The 17,000-nt window shown below is 41.6% G+C and overlaps 1 protein-coding gene across 1 annotated transcript in view; it reads right to left on the reverse strand.

The window, feature by feature from the left end:
• DNER (delta/notch like EGF repeat containing) overlaps positions 1–17,000 on the reverse strand; it is a 263,614-nt gene that overhangs the window by 88,583 nt on the left and 158,031 nt on the right. The window contains exon 5 of the mRNA XM_060242264.1: positions 9,846–9,991. Coding sequence (XP_060098247.1) covers positions 9,846–9,991 — 146 coding nt within the window. The remainder of the gene's footprint in view (positions 1–9,845; positions 9,992–17,000) is intronic.

Raw genomic sequence — 17,000 nt, forward strand, 5'->3', positions numbered from 1 at the left:
CTTGAAGGATAGCACCTAGGCACACTTTGTCACTTTACTGATTCACAAAACAGCTCAGCTATTTGTGTTTTCTTTGTTACTGAGGGGACCCAGAATTCTTACTTGCACTCTCCATGGAAGTGGGAATCAACAGCTGCCCTCTCACTCTGTCTGGAAATGTGTAATTGAACAGGGCTTTAATATGGATCACAGAAATCAGACAGATCACATTAAAAAGGGGGAAAGAGTTTAATAAGAAAATAAAAATAATGCACACAATGAACTGTGCAAGATATAAAAGATAAAAAAGTAATAAACCAAATCCTCTAACCTTCACTCTTACACACCACTAACAATCGTAAAGAAGGGTAGGCTGTTCAAATCTTGAAGTTGCAGGCATCCAGTACCTTGCTTTAGGCATCCAGTACCTTGCTTTAGTGTCCAGAGGTCATTCCCTACTGTGCAGTACCATCTACTTATGGTTACATCTTGAAGTGCAGGGGGAACCCAAATGTAATGGCTTGCCATATAATAGGCACTGCTTAATCCTTCATAGTGAATGGCAAAAATGACCCCTTCTTCCTCCTGCTCTGAGTTTCATAATCTCTTTCCTTCCACCTTTCCCTCACAAACTCTCTTTTTTTGTTCTTTCTAAAAAGACAGTATGGTTGCAGTCGGACACGCTATTTAACCTGTCATCAAGGTGCTTCTGTTTCTTTATGCCCTTACTTGAAATGAAGTTGACCAATCAGACATCCTCTGACCACAATTCACCTCACTAAGTGCCTGTCCCATCATTGACCAATCAGACAGCTTGGCCTTTGCACATGCACATAAACAATACCGCTGATTGGCTTGCCCATATAGGGACTATTTTCTAGGAGCGTGGACTAAACAATGTTCCAAAAAAGTGCTTTCAGTTGCTCAGAATGTGCCCCTTGCAGTGCTTAAGGCACTCATGGGCTCCTGCCACCTTTCACTGATTATGTGCATACTACTATGATTTTTAAAAATGGTGCCAAACCCTGATTAATGGGGATGGAAGTTGCGACGGCTTGATGACACTGAAGTTATCAGAGTGGGAAAATCTGTTCATGACCCATCATCAAGCGTTTAGGACCAGACTTTATGCACTGTCAAATAAGTCCGGAACTGAACCAGGACAGGATAGTTTGCCCATGGCTCACAGACCATTCTCAGATGTTGCTCTCTGGAAGTGCACTTTAAATCCGATGGGCATTCATGGCTACGTCAGATGTAAATGCACATTTGACTGCAGCCTGTATTTCTTTTGTTCCCTTTCAGCTCTATAGGTAAAGTGTGATCAGGGACCTGGCTGCCTATTGTTCTCCTTTCAGACAGGACCATTTGCATTTTTAAGGTGCTATATAGACTTGGAAGGTGAGTCATCTTCATTCCTTCTTCTCTTTCCCCACTGACAACTAGCAAAAGGTATTTTATAAACTCTATCTGTACAGAGTGCACACCTAATTATCAGTTTTCAGTTGTGAACTTTGGCACTAATGCTGGGGTCCATTAATGGAAATTACTGCCAGCACATTTAAACAAATATGTTTAAATGTTTGAAAAATGAAATACTGGAAAGAGAGATGTATTAGGAGGAACAACTGAGTATCTGCAGGATCAAAGTCCATGTAAATTACACATGCAAGTTTGCAGAAAGATAAGCCATCATTATTTAGCTTTTAAAAGGTTCTCCTAACAAATATTTAAAAATATAGGTACATTTGGAATGTTGGATGTTATGTAGGGGAAACTGCTGCAAGTGAAACTGTAGATTCATGGGAAAACAGACAGGTATATTATGTCAAAGGGCTTGCTCTTATATAAGCGCTCACAGAAGCAGTCAGAAAAGATCTTCTGCATCTTGAACTTTCTCCAACAACCTTTGTGAACCCTCAAGAGCTGCTGAGGACCAGAAGAAAATACCGCTAAGTTGCAACTGACTCATGGTGACCCCTTCCACAGGGTGCTCATGTCAAGATATGAGCAGAACTAGTTTTCCCCACAGAATCTAACTCAGATTACCACACTTATTCCTGGAGAGTAGGGAAAATTTGCATAAATCATAAAAGGAGAAAAGTAGCAAGCACATCCCTTCATATTTATAGTGTCTAATTTTTCTCCATAGGCCTTCATAATTCTCTCTGTGTGTGTTAGCGTCAGTTATATCCTATTTAGTGCAACAGTTTCAAAGCCTTGCCTGAAGCACCTTGTCTGATTTGAAGTAACATTCTGTAAAGGTACCACACATACTTTTATGTCTGATCATGGCTTTGAATGTTATACAGTTTACGTTTTACAGAGTGAATGGCATTCTATTCTTGCTTGTAATTCCTCCATGTTCTCCATGGTGAGATACTCTGTTACTTTCTGTGTAACAGTGAATGAACACTTCACCATGGAGAACATGAGGCAATATGCCCAGTGGATGTGAAAACCACTAATACACCCTCTTCTTTTAAGCCGTTCCTCAAGCCTGCTCAAGTTGCAAATACTCCCTTTCCTCTGCAACACAATCAGGTTTCTTAACTAATGTTCTAACTGCACTGGCATGTGCCCTTAGGCAGTCATAAAAAAACTCAAATAATTGTTAGGGGCAGTTTGCCAATATCCTAAAAAACACATTAAAATCAATTCTTCTTCTCTTATATCTTCATTCATCCTAGAATTCTAGATTTATGGAGCCTTTCCAGACAGAAAGTCTGGGCCAACTCTGATTCTTCTTTCCCACTTCTCCAGAAGACATCTTTGCAAGAATGAAAGTTGGCAAGATGTTCTTTATTATGCATACTATATACTTTACTGTGTTGTAATTATTATGATGTTCTACTTTTTTAAAATCAGATTTTATATTATGACTGGTGGAAATGGTGGGAAGCTATTAAAATTAATAGTATAGGAAGCTTGGTTTACTTAGGACATCACAATCTTACTTGCCACACTGACTTATAACATAAAAACAGAAAGATTTATCTTGGAATTACTACACCAGAGATCACAGTTCACAGGAAATTTTGCCAGTTCACCAGAAATTTGGTGTTATATGCCAGAAAGGCAACTGTAGCACCACATTTGGCATGGAATGAAGTCCTCACTCACCAATGGTTGGCTAAGTTTCAACAACAATGGTGCATGATAACCCTATATGCTCAGAGGTACTCTGGTAATACCTTATTATTACATGTGTATTTGATGGGGAGGAGCACAGGTGCACTGTAGTAATGTGGCTTTTTTGGTTGATGATAATCGTGAATGCGATTCTCCATGAGTCATCACGGACTGAGAACTACTGCACTACAAATTTCATTATAAAATATTGCCAAATTTTAGTCCTGTGGTCAGTTCCAATATTTTAAAGAGTTACATTTTAGACCCAACAGTACAAGTATTCCTGTCCTTAAGAGCTGCAATCTAATTGATATCTTTGTTCCTACATCAGAATCAGAATCTACTAGCCAAACTATGACATCATAAGCAGATAGACACACACCATTCTAAGCAAACTGACTTATAAGCCCATTGTTAGATGGCATATTTCCCTGCGAATTCCATACAAGCAATATGCCGTAACCATCAATGCTGTTTACACAAATTATTGTGGGCTTAGCCCAGGCTCATCAGAGTTTGCGAACTAAGCTGAGTTGTCCACAATCAGTACTTGGATGCAGTGGTGGACTGAGTCTAAAAATATTGGTTGCCAGGAGACAAAGGGGGCCCACCCACAACTATAAGGCTATCATTTAATTTGTATAAGAAATAAATAAAATTTTCAAAAAATATATAAGTGGAACTAGAATGATTAAAGGGCTGGAACACTTTCCCTATGAAGAAAGGTTGAAACGCTTGGGACTCTTTAGCTTGGAGAAACGTCAACTGCGGGGTGACATGATAGAGGTTTAAAAGATAATGCATGGGATGGAGAAAGTAGAGAAAGAAGTACTTTTCTCCCTTTCTCACAATACAAGAACTCGTGGGCATTCGATGAAATTGCTGAGCAGACAGATTAAAATGGATAAAAGGAAGTACTTCTTCACCCAAAGGGTGATTAACATGTGGAATTCACTGCCACAGGAGGTGGTGGCGGCCACAAGCATAGCCACCTTCAAGAGGGGTTTAGATAAAAATATGGAGCAGAGGTCCATCCGTGGCTATTAGCCACAGTGTGTGTGTGTGTGTGTGTGTGTGTGTATATATATAAATTTCTTTTGCCACTGTGTGACACAGAGTGTTGGACTGGAATAGCCATTCCCCTGATCTAACATGGCTTCTCTTATGTTCTTATGTATCCGTAGACTGGGACTAAATTTCCAGCAATACAATCGCACAAGTTCACCTTGAGTCAAAATTCTAAGGCTGGTGTTTCTGGCCGCTCCTTAGAATTTTGACTCAAGGTGAACCGTTGCACTATTTTCATTTTTAAAATGGCACTAAAATTCTGAAAAATTATTAACCCTTATGTTTTCTGAGGCTCCAATGCTATATGTCTTTTACATGGGAGTTAGTCCCACTGAGCTAAGGGGAATTTACTTGTGGGCAAACATACACAGGCTTGGACTCTTGCTTCATTATTTCAAAAACTGTACATTTTATTACTCACAATAAGTTCATCTGCTTCCTGACGTTTCACTTCCAGCTATAGTCTTCTTCAATCAGAAACGGGACAGATTCACTACCCACTTTGATGGTTAGTAGGTTCATGGCCCTCACTCAGGTAGGCCATTCCACAAGATTCAAGTGGCAACAAAGAAAGCTCTCAAGTGTGCTGTTTCCAAATAAGCAACTGCAAGGAGACTGCTGACAAAATTAATTGCTTGGCTGACCAGACCTGGTCTTATAAGTAAAGGGACCCCAGGTTGTGAATGGCTTTAAAGAAAAGTTCCAAAACCCAGTACTGGAGCAGAAGCAAACTGATAGCCAAAACAGCCATTTCAATACTGGCATAATATGAATTAATTATACATTGATTTTAAAAAACTGATATGCCATCTCTACAGAGATCTGCTTTTAGGTGGCTCACAAAATACAAATTAAGTTCCCATGCCATCTTCAGTGACACCTCTATACAGAATGCATTATAGTTATCTAGTCTGAGAGGTTAGAAAAACATAGATAGCACAACTAGATCAGCTCAGTCTACTAATGGAATGAAATTCCTGAATATCATCAAAGACAACATAGCAACAATTTACACATTCTGTCAGAAGGGCTGTGTCCAGCAGGGCAACCCAAGCAATGTTCCCTCTAAGCTGAGTTAATGTGAGTTGGCTCACAGGTTTTTTGTCTCTGGCTCACACGTTTTTGTTTTAACTCAAGAAAAATGGCCTCAGAGCAAACTAATTTATGCAGTAGCTCACAATTTTAATGCCAGTAGCTCACAAATGTAAGCCAAAATGCCCTCAAAATGAGGTTGGGGAATTGACAGGTGGGCACCTGGCTTAAAAAGGAACTTTTTAACTTTGATGGACCAAAAGGTCTGATTCAGTAAAAATTATTGCTTAAATTTGCAAAGGACACTAATTAATTAAAACAATTAAAAATTTATTCCAGAAAAATATAGAACACACATAAAAGGTAATGAATACATACAACACACATACAGTCCTAGTAAAAATAGAAAGAAATGCAGAGATAACACAAGGATGGACAAACAGGGTGATAAGGACCGATCGTAGTCTTCAAGGAAGGCTCCAATGGCGATGAACGAGGACTAGGTGGAAGGGACCCTCAACTGATCAGGAATCGAGGATGTATCTAGACAGCGGAACTGGGGTACTGCTAGATGCACACCTGTGTGGAGCTGGGTCACAGGTTATAAGGACTACCTCGAACCCTTAGGGGATGGGAGGTACAGGGACGGATGACAGTGGTGACAATAGATGGCCAAATTGCTACCTAGGTAATACCCAGTCTACACAAAGAAACTTGGCTCTGGGTGAAGATGTTCTTCCTCCTCTTCGATCTTCTATTGGAACCAGTCTTTGTCTTGAGTTCCATTGGACAAAGGCTTAGGTGGTCTGACAGGATCCACGCCTAAGATAAGCTTGATGGCTTTATGCATAGGTGACATCTGTTGAGTATGTGAGCCTCCCGTTTCGCTGTTATGGAGTTTGGCACTGCAGGAAGATAGCTGCGGGTGGTGTTAGCCTCCCAAGATGGATTCTATGGTTGAGGCTGGAAACCGCTTGCCTGGACAGTTCCTGGCAGCGGACCGTCTCCTGCTGCTATGGCCGAGATGGGGATCGCATGGAGCGACTGGAAACCATCTGTTCTCCTGGTCAGCCTTCCTCGAGAGATACGGAGTAATGCTGCAACGTTGTGGCTGTTAGTACCCATAAGTCCCTTCCAGTCTGGTAGACAAAACCCACGTTCTCCTGGCAGATGTGTGTGAGTTGAGTCTCCAGGCACCCTGGCAACTAAACGGGTGACTACGATGTTCTGGAATTAGGGGTATTTTTCTCACACAAAGTAGAATTTTTGCTCACAAGACTCCACACCTTAGAGGGAGTATTGAACCCAAGCAGTCAACCCAAGTTTGCAGGGGAAGCCTCAGTAGAGGAAGCAACAGTTGTCACCTCCCAGCATGCCCAGCACTAATGAACTGCACAAATCTTCTGGGTATATCCTTCAAACTCATGTTAACACCTTCTTAAGCCCCTTGGAGCCAGCTTGACACATGTAAGGGGGAGCATGTGATCCCAACACACTTGTGCAAGTATTGCTACTCCTCAACACCAACAAACCGCATAAACCTTTGACATTCCCATGAAGCCAGAGCAGCACAAGTAGAGAGAAGACATGCAGTCCTTCGAATAGTGCCACTCCACTGATGTCCAGAATTGCTGGGAGCACACAAGACCATAAGCATCTAGCCCCCATGCAGCTACCACCCTGTTCCAAGACAGCAGCTGCATGAATACACAATATTCCTCTCCCTAAGACATGCTTCCACTGTTTCAGGCAGAATAATTAATTGAGCCAGCACTGCAGTTCAGAACCACCCCAGACTCTACAAGTGATCAGCTTAACTCCATCTAACACTTTCAAGACAATCCTATCCAGCTTTTTCAACTACCATCAATTATATGTATCTGCATTCAGTTTCTTCAACCCCATTCACTTGATCATAGCATTCATATACTGTATCCAGGCCCATGATAACTCTGAAGGCTTTATAAATGACAGGTGTAACTAGGTATCATCAGTGAATTGACAATGATACCCAGCTCCAAAGTTACAGATGATCACGGGGCACATAAAGGGTTCCTGCAAAAACTGGGGGATCCAATGAATTAAAAAACAGAAAGGTGTGATTTTTTTAGCTAGGGAAACTGCATTGTGAAAAATAGGATAACATCTTTAAACATAAGGAAGGTTGTGGCTTTGTAACTGCTGGGATTTTGGAAAATAAACATATTATTCAGAATTTTTTTTTCTGACCTTCACCACTGACAAAACTTGAGTAACAAGAAGGGTTCCATACCACTGTTTGAAACAGCTTGCAGCTGCCTTTTCTTGCTTTATGCAACCCAATTCTCTGCTGAGCTAATGGAAAATAATGATTCTATTTTCTCTTTGCCTAAGCTTTAATTTCCACTCAATCCCTCACAGGTTTAAATCTGGAACTAGGTCAGGAAAGCATTCTGTATGTTTCTTGTTCCGTGCAATTTGTAATACTGACCTATGCAGATTTTATCAATGCTTCTTTAATGGTGATAAAGAATACGGTGTTTCTTCTGAGTTACTATATAATGAAATTGATTCTAAATGACAGAATTAAATCTTTCTGTGAACTGAATGGGAGAGATCCAGAGTGGAGAGCAGAATAGCAGATATGCTACTACATTTTTCAGGAAGAGAGATGTAAACATGATCTTTTAAACCAGGGATCCCCCAATGTGGTCACTGTGGGCACCTTGACACCCACCAACATCTTTTCTGATGCCTGCCAAGTGTTTAAGAAGTAGATGGGGCCAGGCAAGGCTTTTGTCCAGCAAGGCTTCTGATTGACAGCTGGAGATCTGATTGGCTGTGCAGATTTTTTTAAATGCTGGTTTGGCAGTAGCTGCCACTACAGCACAAGGAACTGCACTGAGTTACTGAGGTTAAGCTGTGGCAGTCATTTTGTGGCTGGCTCCACCTCCTGTGTCAGCTATTTTGTGGCAGCCACTCTGTTGCTGTGCCTACAATGCTATGTCAGATTTCCAAATGTGCCTGCAGGGTCAAAAAGGCTAGGGACTCCTGTTGCCAAAAGAGCTACAGAATCAAAACAGAACTCTTGAGCCAGCTGTTGAATGATGATTTGTTTATAGCTTCACTCTATCTCACTTAACTTGGGCAGTATCATGCAGCATTTAGAGTATCAGACTATGACAAAGGAAACTGAGGTTCAGTTTCCCACTCTGCCAGGAAAAGTGACCTTGGTCCATCATCATCTCAGCATAACTTACATCACAGGGTAGCTGTTATGAGGATAAAATGGAGCAGAGGAGAATGATGTGAGAAGGCCATTTGGAAGGAGGAGGAGACTGGATTTATACCTCATTCTTCACTTGGAGTCTCAGAGCAGCTTACAATCTCCTTTCCCTTCCCCTCCTCACAACACACACTCGTGAGGTAGGTGAAGCTGAAAGAGCTCTTTCCAGAATTGCTCTTGAGAGAACAGCTCTAAAAGAACTTGTTACTGACTCAAGATTACACCAGCAGGTACATGTGAAGGAGTGAGGAATCAAACCTGGTTCCCCCAGATAAGAATCCATGCTCTTAATCACTACACCAAACTGCCTCTGGATCTCCACAGGGGAGAAAAGCTGGGTATAAATATCAAAATTAAGTAAGTGTAAGTGAACGGTGGAGGGATGGTGGCTCAGTGGTAGAGCATCTGCTTGGGAAGCAGAAGGTCCCAGGTTCAATCCCTGGCATCTCCAAAAAAGGGTCCAGGCAAATAGGTGTGAAAAACCTCAGCTTGAGACCCTGGAAAGCCGCTGCCAGTCTGAGAAGACAATACTGACTTTGATGGACCAAAAGGTCTGATTCAGTATAAGGCAGCTTCATATGTTCATATGAATGGATGATTGCTGAACACCAGTGACTGGACCACAGAGATGTATACATGGCAGATGGAACTCCCTAATCATACATCTCAAACAGCCCAAGACAGTCTGCTACAGCCAGGAATCCAACATCTGTCTGTAGCCTGTTCCGCATCTACAGCTAGCTGCTGGTCTTTTTTCCTAAGATGAGGCAGAGTATCTAGTATGATCCTCCCCCCATTTTTTCCCATTTGGAGGGCCAGTATTAGTAACCTCAAAAGAGTAAACTAAGTAAGTAAAACCATTCTTTTAATATTCAGCAGCCAGATGAGTCATTGCATGGAGGTTGTCTAGGGCCAGCTTCAGGGCCTGAGAACAATTTGCACAGTTTCTGAGATCAGTATACATATGGCAATGTGCTTTTATTCAGTATGAGAAATAGCACTTGGCTGAATGACATCTGGTCTTCAGGAGCTGCTATAGTCCACTTTAGTCTGGTGAAGGAAATCTACAGTTTATCTTAATTTTTATGGAGATAAGCAGTGGCATGCACACCAGCTGCATTCCCAAACTGGTAGCTGTAGGCAGCATAAAAGGCACATGCCATCCACTGCCTTTAGCTATTCTTCTTCTGCAGTAGACTCAAGAGACAGGCTGGATCTGTTTCTTTCTCTCAGTCAGACTATCAATCATAATTCAGTATCCCTGCAATTTTTATGCCACATTGGTGGAAGCTATAAACAAATATTTTGACCTCTTTCCAACCTTCTCTCCCTCTGTGCTCCCTTGAGGGGGGACAATGATTCCTCTTACCTCAGATGGTTTCGTGATGCACTTTCCTTTCCCTGAACACGGAAGGTCACCTGACTGGCTTCCTGCAGTCAGGCATGTGCTGACTTTCACTATCACAGTCAAACGCAAAGCCACAATACATTTGGCAACAGAATCATTCACAAAACCTGAGGAAAAGAGATGTACAATATTGTTAGTTTTATAATATCATTTTAAAAAAGAAAAACAAAACTGTAAAATCACTGATGTGATCAGTAAAATCACTGATGTGATAGAATGTGAGGTAAAGATTTTAATAATCAGTGAGTTTGAAGTAGACCTTCAGGTTCTTCCCTTGATCCAACTTCAAAGTCCTTTGGACCATATGTCAAATTCATTTAGAAACTGAGGAGAGTTTTAGGAGTTGTTTGTTATATGGTACATGGGTCTGCTGTTCAATGAAAAAAAAATGCCAGTGAGTATGCACACAGTCTTGGAATCACTTCAAGTGGCTACCAGCCACAGCTTGTGATGGATTTATAGCCAAGTCCTTATCTGTATATTATTCATGAGAATCAAGGATCTATATGGTTATTAATACTAGTGATGGATTTATGGGGGAAACAATACTACTGTCACTTAATACAGACAATAAATATCTTAGTGTAGTTACAAGTCTTCTTACATCAGAAAATAGCTATTCTAAAATAACTGAAGAGACACCAGCAGTTGCATGAGCAGAATATCAGAAGATATGATCTTACGACAACATATGCAGCAGCATAAATGTTTAGGTGATGGAATCTACATTGATAGTAGGCAAGCTGTGGGAAATAATCATGCTCCTTGTGCAGAACATGATTTCTTCCTCTTTTTACTTTATGTACGGCATATATGGAAACCAAATGAGAAATAGTTCACGTTCTCATGCTGTTTTTACTCACCTGAAGCCTTAACTTATTTGCTACACAACTGCTGACACTGCTTAATATGACTGAAATACATACATAACGATTTCATTCAGACAAAACAGCAAGGACCTTTAGGAAATTATTCTATTTTTATGTAAATTAATCCAATTATGGAAAAGGAGCAGAGAATGGAGACAGAAAAACTGTTGAACTTTTGTCTCCCTCAAAAAGGAATCTGAATGAGAAAAACCTAGCATTGTCTTTTAAATTTTAATCCTAATATTCTTTTCCCACAGAGATATCAACGTTTGCCTGGTTAACAGAGCTAATCCAGCATTCCACATACTTAGGAGTTTGGCAATGGAAAGCACACTTTCCATTATCTTCATAATACTTTTGCAAAGACATAGTTCAAATACTAGGGAAACTCTGGTCATTGTACTTGCTGTGGCACCTGTACAAGCAATACAATATTTAGCCCATGTTTTGTTAGGAGAACAAACTGATGGAGTCAAACGGATCAACAGCCTGCTGCCTCAGTAAAGATACACTTGTATAAGCAGAGCATACACCATAGTCCATCATCTGTTCAGAGCTAGAAAGGCATAGTTCCCTAAAACACGAAACAGTTCCATGGTTCATCTGCATTTCTTAGCCAGCTTGGTCTGTAGTTGCCAAGCACACTTTTCTGAGCTCAAGAAATAAATTATGAGATGTGAACAAATGGACAAGCAGCTTTTCATATCCAAGGGCCTTGCGGGTTATGTTTCTCAAGCCTCAGCCCCAGCTATGCAGCACAGTAAACTCTTTGGAAACTGAGGGGTTGGGTTGTATTGTAGCTCAGTGTCAGAGCAACTGCTTTGCATGCAGAAGGTCCCAGGTTCAATCCTCAGGATCACCAGTTAAAAGGACTCTGACCTGAGACCTACTGACATGAAAAGCTGCTTCCAGTACAAGCAGACAATATTGACTAGACAGACCAGTGGCCTGACCAATGGCAGCCAGCTCTATGACTCAATTTAGTGACAGTGAAGGTGGTATATAGGAGGCCCAGGACTATTGTAGGGTACTCTACAGCCATTTGGAGCAACAGCTACAGAGTGTTCAGTGTTCACATGACTTACCAAGAGTATAAGGCTAGAAATTTCAAATGCAATAAGTAGAAAGGTTCTACACAGTACCAAACCACAGGAACTTCCAAACAAAAGAGTAATAACAATAACAGAAAATGTCATTGAAAAGGTTAAAAGGTAAAGGTAGTCCCGTGCAAGCACCGAGTCATTACCAACCCATGGGGTGACATCACATCACAATGTTTTCTTGGCAGACTTTTTATGGGGTGGTTTGCCATTGCCTTCCCCGGTCATCTACACTTTACCCCCAGCAAGCTGAGTACTCATTTTACCAACCTCAGAAGGATGGAAGTCTCAGTCAACCTTGAGCCAGCTACCTGAACCCAGCTTCCACCAGAATCAAACTCAAGTTGTGAGCAGAGCTTGGACTGCAGTACTGCACATCATGTTTTCATGGCAGACTTTTTATGGGGTGTTTTGCCATTGCCTTCCCCAGTCATCTACACTTTACCCCCAGCAAGCTGGGTACTCATTTTACCAACCTCGGAAGGATGGAAGGCTGAGTCAACCTTGAGCCGGCTACCTGAACCCAGCTTCCACTGGGATTGAACTCAGATCATGAGCAGAGCTTGGACTACAGTACTGCAGCTCACCCCTCTGCGCCACAGGGCTCCTTAGAAAAGTTTGTATGATTAATAAAATAGGAGTTACCATGCCTATGTAATTGAATTAAAAACAAATTAGATACAGTCTCTATGCTAATGAAACATTAGGGAAGACTTTGTCCATTTGGTATTTATTTAATTTTATTTAAAACATTTACTGGAAGCATTTTCCACTTGCAGAACTCAAGATAGATTACAATATAAATAAAACACAATAAACATAGAACAATCATAAGACACATAAAGGGTGCATTCACACTACACTAAATAATGTGTTTTGCAACTGGATTTTTACTGTGTAAAAATAGCAAAAATCCAGTTACAAAGCGCATTATTTAGTGTAGTGTGAGTGCACCCAAAAGGTCACAATTTAAAACTCCAATTAGGACTATCAATTAATAAAAACTAGGTGAGTCAAATGCAGTCCAAAATAAAATAGTCTTCAGCTGCTTCCTGAAGATTGGCAGTGAGGGGGCCATGCTAAAGTTGTCAGGTCCCAATGGTGCACTGGCAAGGGTGGGTGGGAGAGAACTTCCCAGGAGTGGGGAGCAGTGCCACAATGTGCCTATGTCACCTGGAAGTGATGTTAGGTGGTATCACTCTGGGTTTGGAGCAAAACTATGCTAGAATTAACTACAAATCATAAAATTTTGCCCAAAAATCAGAGTGTTTTGCCCAAAAACCAACATGCCTACAACATTCAGGGTTACATAGGCATGGTGCAGATATTTCTGGCTACTCATAGGTAAGAGGGGGTAATTGGGGGGCTGTCCCAAAGCAGGAGACCCTACCAGGACCAAGAGCTCTGACAACCCCAGGCCAGGCACACTTTCTCTGGGGAGGTTATTCCATAATTGTGGGGCTGCCACCAAAAAAGCCCTTTCTTGTGTCCCCACCAGATGAGCTTCTTTGATTGGTGGAACAGTCAGAGGGCCTCTCCCTGTGATCTTAATTTCCCAGCAGGAACACATGGGAGAAGACTAGATACCCTACCACCAAGTTAGGTATGGTTTTAAGGATAAAATCAACACATTGAATTAGGCTTCCAAGCAGACTCATAGCCAGTACAGTTGCTGTAGTATCAGGGTCTTATACTTCTGGAAGCTGGTCCTGATCTGCAGTGTAACCACAGCATTCTCCACTAGCTGCAGCTTCCAAACACCCTTCAAGGGTAGCCCCAAGTAGAGCATATTACAGTAGTCCAGTCTAGATGTAAGTAAGGCATAGATCACTGTGTCTAGATCTGCTGAGTCAGGAACAGATGCAGTTGACACATAAGCTGAAGCTGTAGGGCAGAGCAAGAATCTTCAACATTATCTTCTGAAACTAACCCCCAAGATAGGGCTCACACCACCCTAACATAGTACTACTTAGTCCCACTGCTGAGAGGCACCTTAGCTGCATACTATACTCAGTAGTAGTAGAGGCCTCTGAGATATCCAGCAAAACTTATCAGGTCACATTCATCCTGCCTAGTTCTTGATAGAGGTAATCACAATCAAAGCGACCAAAGTCATCCCTATTCCAAATCCCAGCTTGACACCAGATTGAAACTGATCCAGAAGATCTGTCTTTTCCAAGAGCCCCCTAAGATAAGAAACAACAACCCACTCCAGCACTTGCCCAAGAACAGAAGATTGGAAACTGGCTGGAAATTGCCCAACACAGTGGGGCTCATGGAGGTTTTTTGTTTTGTTTCTCAAAACAAGTCAAATCACTGCCTCCTTGAGCACAAGTGGCACAACTCCTGCTCTCAAGGAAGGATTTACCCAGCGGCGTCACTAGGGCGGGGCCAAGGCGGCCATCGGCCCTCCCCCAGAGCATTCTCATTGGCCCCAGGCACTGACCCATGACCCCCCCCCCAACAGGAAGGGGCTGGCCCTGGGACTAGAACGCTGCTGCTGTGTGTGGGCTGGCCGGGATTCTGAAACCGGGGCCGTGCTGCCGCCAGCTCAGCTAAAAGCGTGTGGGTGAGTGGGGGAAACTTAAATGCTGCAAAACTGGTATCTTGGATTACGGGGGCTGGTCATGTGACCAGAGGGTGGATGAGGGAGGGCCATGTGAAGTGGGCGGGGTTGTGTGCGGAGGGGGTGACGCAGCCCTCCAAAAGGGGTGATGCCCAATGGGGGGGGTGACTTGAATCAGTTACACCCCAGGGTGCAACCCACCCTAGTGACGCCTCTGGATTTACCCAGGGTTTTTTTTGTTTTTGTTTTTGCAGAAAAAGCCCAGCAGGAGCTCATTTGCATATTAGGGCACACTGCCTGGTCTGGGAGCACATGGCTGCTGCATGACAGATCGGGCCAGCTGGAGCCCTGGCTAGCCCAGGCAAAACTCTGCTCCTGGGGGCTCCCAAAGAGAAAAGGCCCTGGATTTACCACTCCCACTTATGCACTCAGTCTGTCCTCCAACAGCTTTTATCAGCCATGAAGGGCAAGGGCTGAGAATACAGGTGGAAGTATCAGGGTCTTTTGCCCCTGTTACCTCTGAGAATATAGGTATTGTCCACATCCTTGGCTATTGCTATTCATTAGCATTATATACCTGCCATAAATATTGTGTGATCTGGATAACTGACTTACTGTCTTATATAGCCTTGTATTAATTTTCCCCATACTTAAATTCCAGGACTTTAAAACATGAAAAAAATAATGTTTCCACCCCCCCACACACACACACCTGAATTTTGTTAGCTTGTTTTTAAAAAAATTAACGTTGACTGAAAAGTAAACAACAGAAGTCATCTGAGAATAAAATAGAGGAAGTAATAATAAAACTTCATTGTACAAACAGGTGAAGTGAATAGTTAAAATTCGCTCCCAGGTTCAATATAAAATTTGATTGTCACAGTCAGAAATGACATATCTGGGCATGACTGGAATATTTTCTGATACTTAAAAACTTACCTTCAGGTTCACTTGTCTGAAGCAGATAATTTACATGCTCTTCAGGAGAGCTCCCTGAAGAAATTTTAAATCAGCTTCCTTTTTTTGTGATTAATCCCTTTAAAATGAAGCCTTTGGCAAACTATTAAAATTTATTCTCACCAGAATTTTGCATTTCCGTGCCATTTTTTTTGTTCCCTCAGTTAATTTGACTAAAACATGGCTATTGCTTCCAAACTGCATCAATATCCTGCTATCTATTTTTAGCTTCAAGGTAGAAGAGTAATTTTAGAAACATATTTACACTTCCCCTTTTCTGTAGGAACATAATGCAGCTAGTTTTAAAATGAAAGGTACTTTGGTTTATTTTAACTCTGTGATCTGTCCAATGGTGTTTAAATATAATGAAATCAAGCACATTGGTGTCGAAAAACCATGAGCTGAGATACCAATATCGAGGACAAGAAATATTTTTATTACCATCAGTTGGTCTTCATCTGGCCCTGGGAATGAGTAAGACATATAGTGGCATAAAGCAAAAGGAGACACAAAAAAGCAGCAGAAGGAAAAGGACAGAGGGAAATATTATACAATAAAGCTATAGTAATATCCAAGGAATTATGTACATTATATTCCATCCAGTCCCTTATGATTCATGGAGATCCTATGAATTAATGACCTCCAAAATGTCCTCTCATTGACAGGCATGCTTGGGTCTTACAAAATAAAGGCTGCTGTTTCCTTTACTTGAGTCAATCCATTTCATGTTAGATCTTCCTCTTTTCCTACTGCCTTCAACTTTTCCTAGAATTACTGTTGTAGTTCTTTCGGTGATTACTCTCTTCTCATGATGTGACCAAAGTACAACAAATTCAGTTTAGTCATTTTAGCCTCAAGGGAGAGTTCAGGCTTGATGGAATTTATTCTCACCAGAATTTCACATTTTCTTGTCATTGTTTTGTTCCCTCAGTTAATTTGACTAAAACATGCCTATTGCTTCCAAACTTCATCAACATCCTGCTGAGATGAAATGGCAACATGCAATTTAAAAGTCTGAGTTGTTATCAAATATGCGGCAAAGCACAAATCTCTATGTGGGCAGGCCTGATATCATGGAAAGTCTCTTTGAACAGTGGAAAATTCTTCTAACTACTACATGACTACATGAGATTAGTAAAAGGGAACACAGGCTGTGGCAAATCAAATGCAAGACTGTAATCAGGCTGGCAAAAAGGGACTATGAGGAGCATATTGCAAAAAGCATAAAGACCAACAATAAAAATTTCTTCAAATATATTAGAAGTAGGAGACCAGACAGGGAGGCAGTGGGGCCCTGGGATGACCATGGGGTAAAAGGATTACTGAAGGAGGATAGGGAAATGCCTGAGAAGCTGAATGCATTTTTTGCCTCCGTCTTCACTGTGGAAGATGAGAACTTTTTGCCCGCTCCAGAACCACTAATTTTGGAAGGGGTGTTGAAAGACCTGAGTCAGATTGAGGTGACAAAAGAGGAGGTCCTACAACTGATAGACAAATTAAAAACTAACAAAGTTGAACTTTTGGATCTTCTAACAAAAATCTGTAATCTTTCATTGAAATCTGCCTCCGTTCCTGAGGACTGGAAGGTAGCAAATGTCACCCCCATCTTTAAAAAGGGTTCCAG

Source organism: Heteronotia binoei, chromosome 6 (assembly GCF_032191835.1).
Source record: "Heteronotia binoei isolate CCM8104 ecotype False Entrance Well chromosome 6, APGP_CSIRO_Hbin_v1, whole genome shotgun sequence".
Taxonomy (NCBI): Eukaryota; Metazoa; Chordata; class Lepidosauria; order Squamata; family Gekkonidae; genus Heteronotia; species Heteronotia binoei.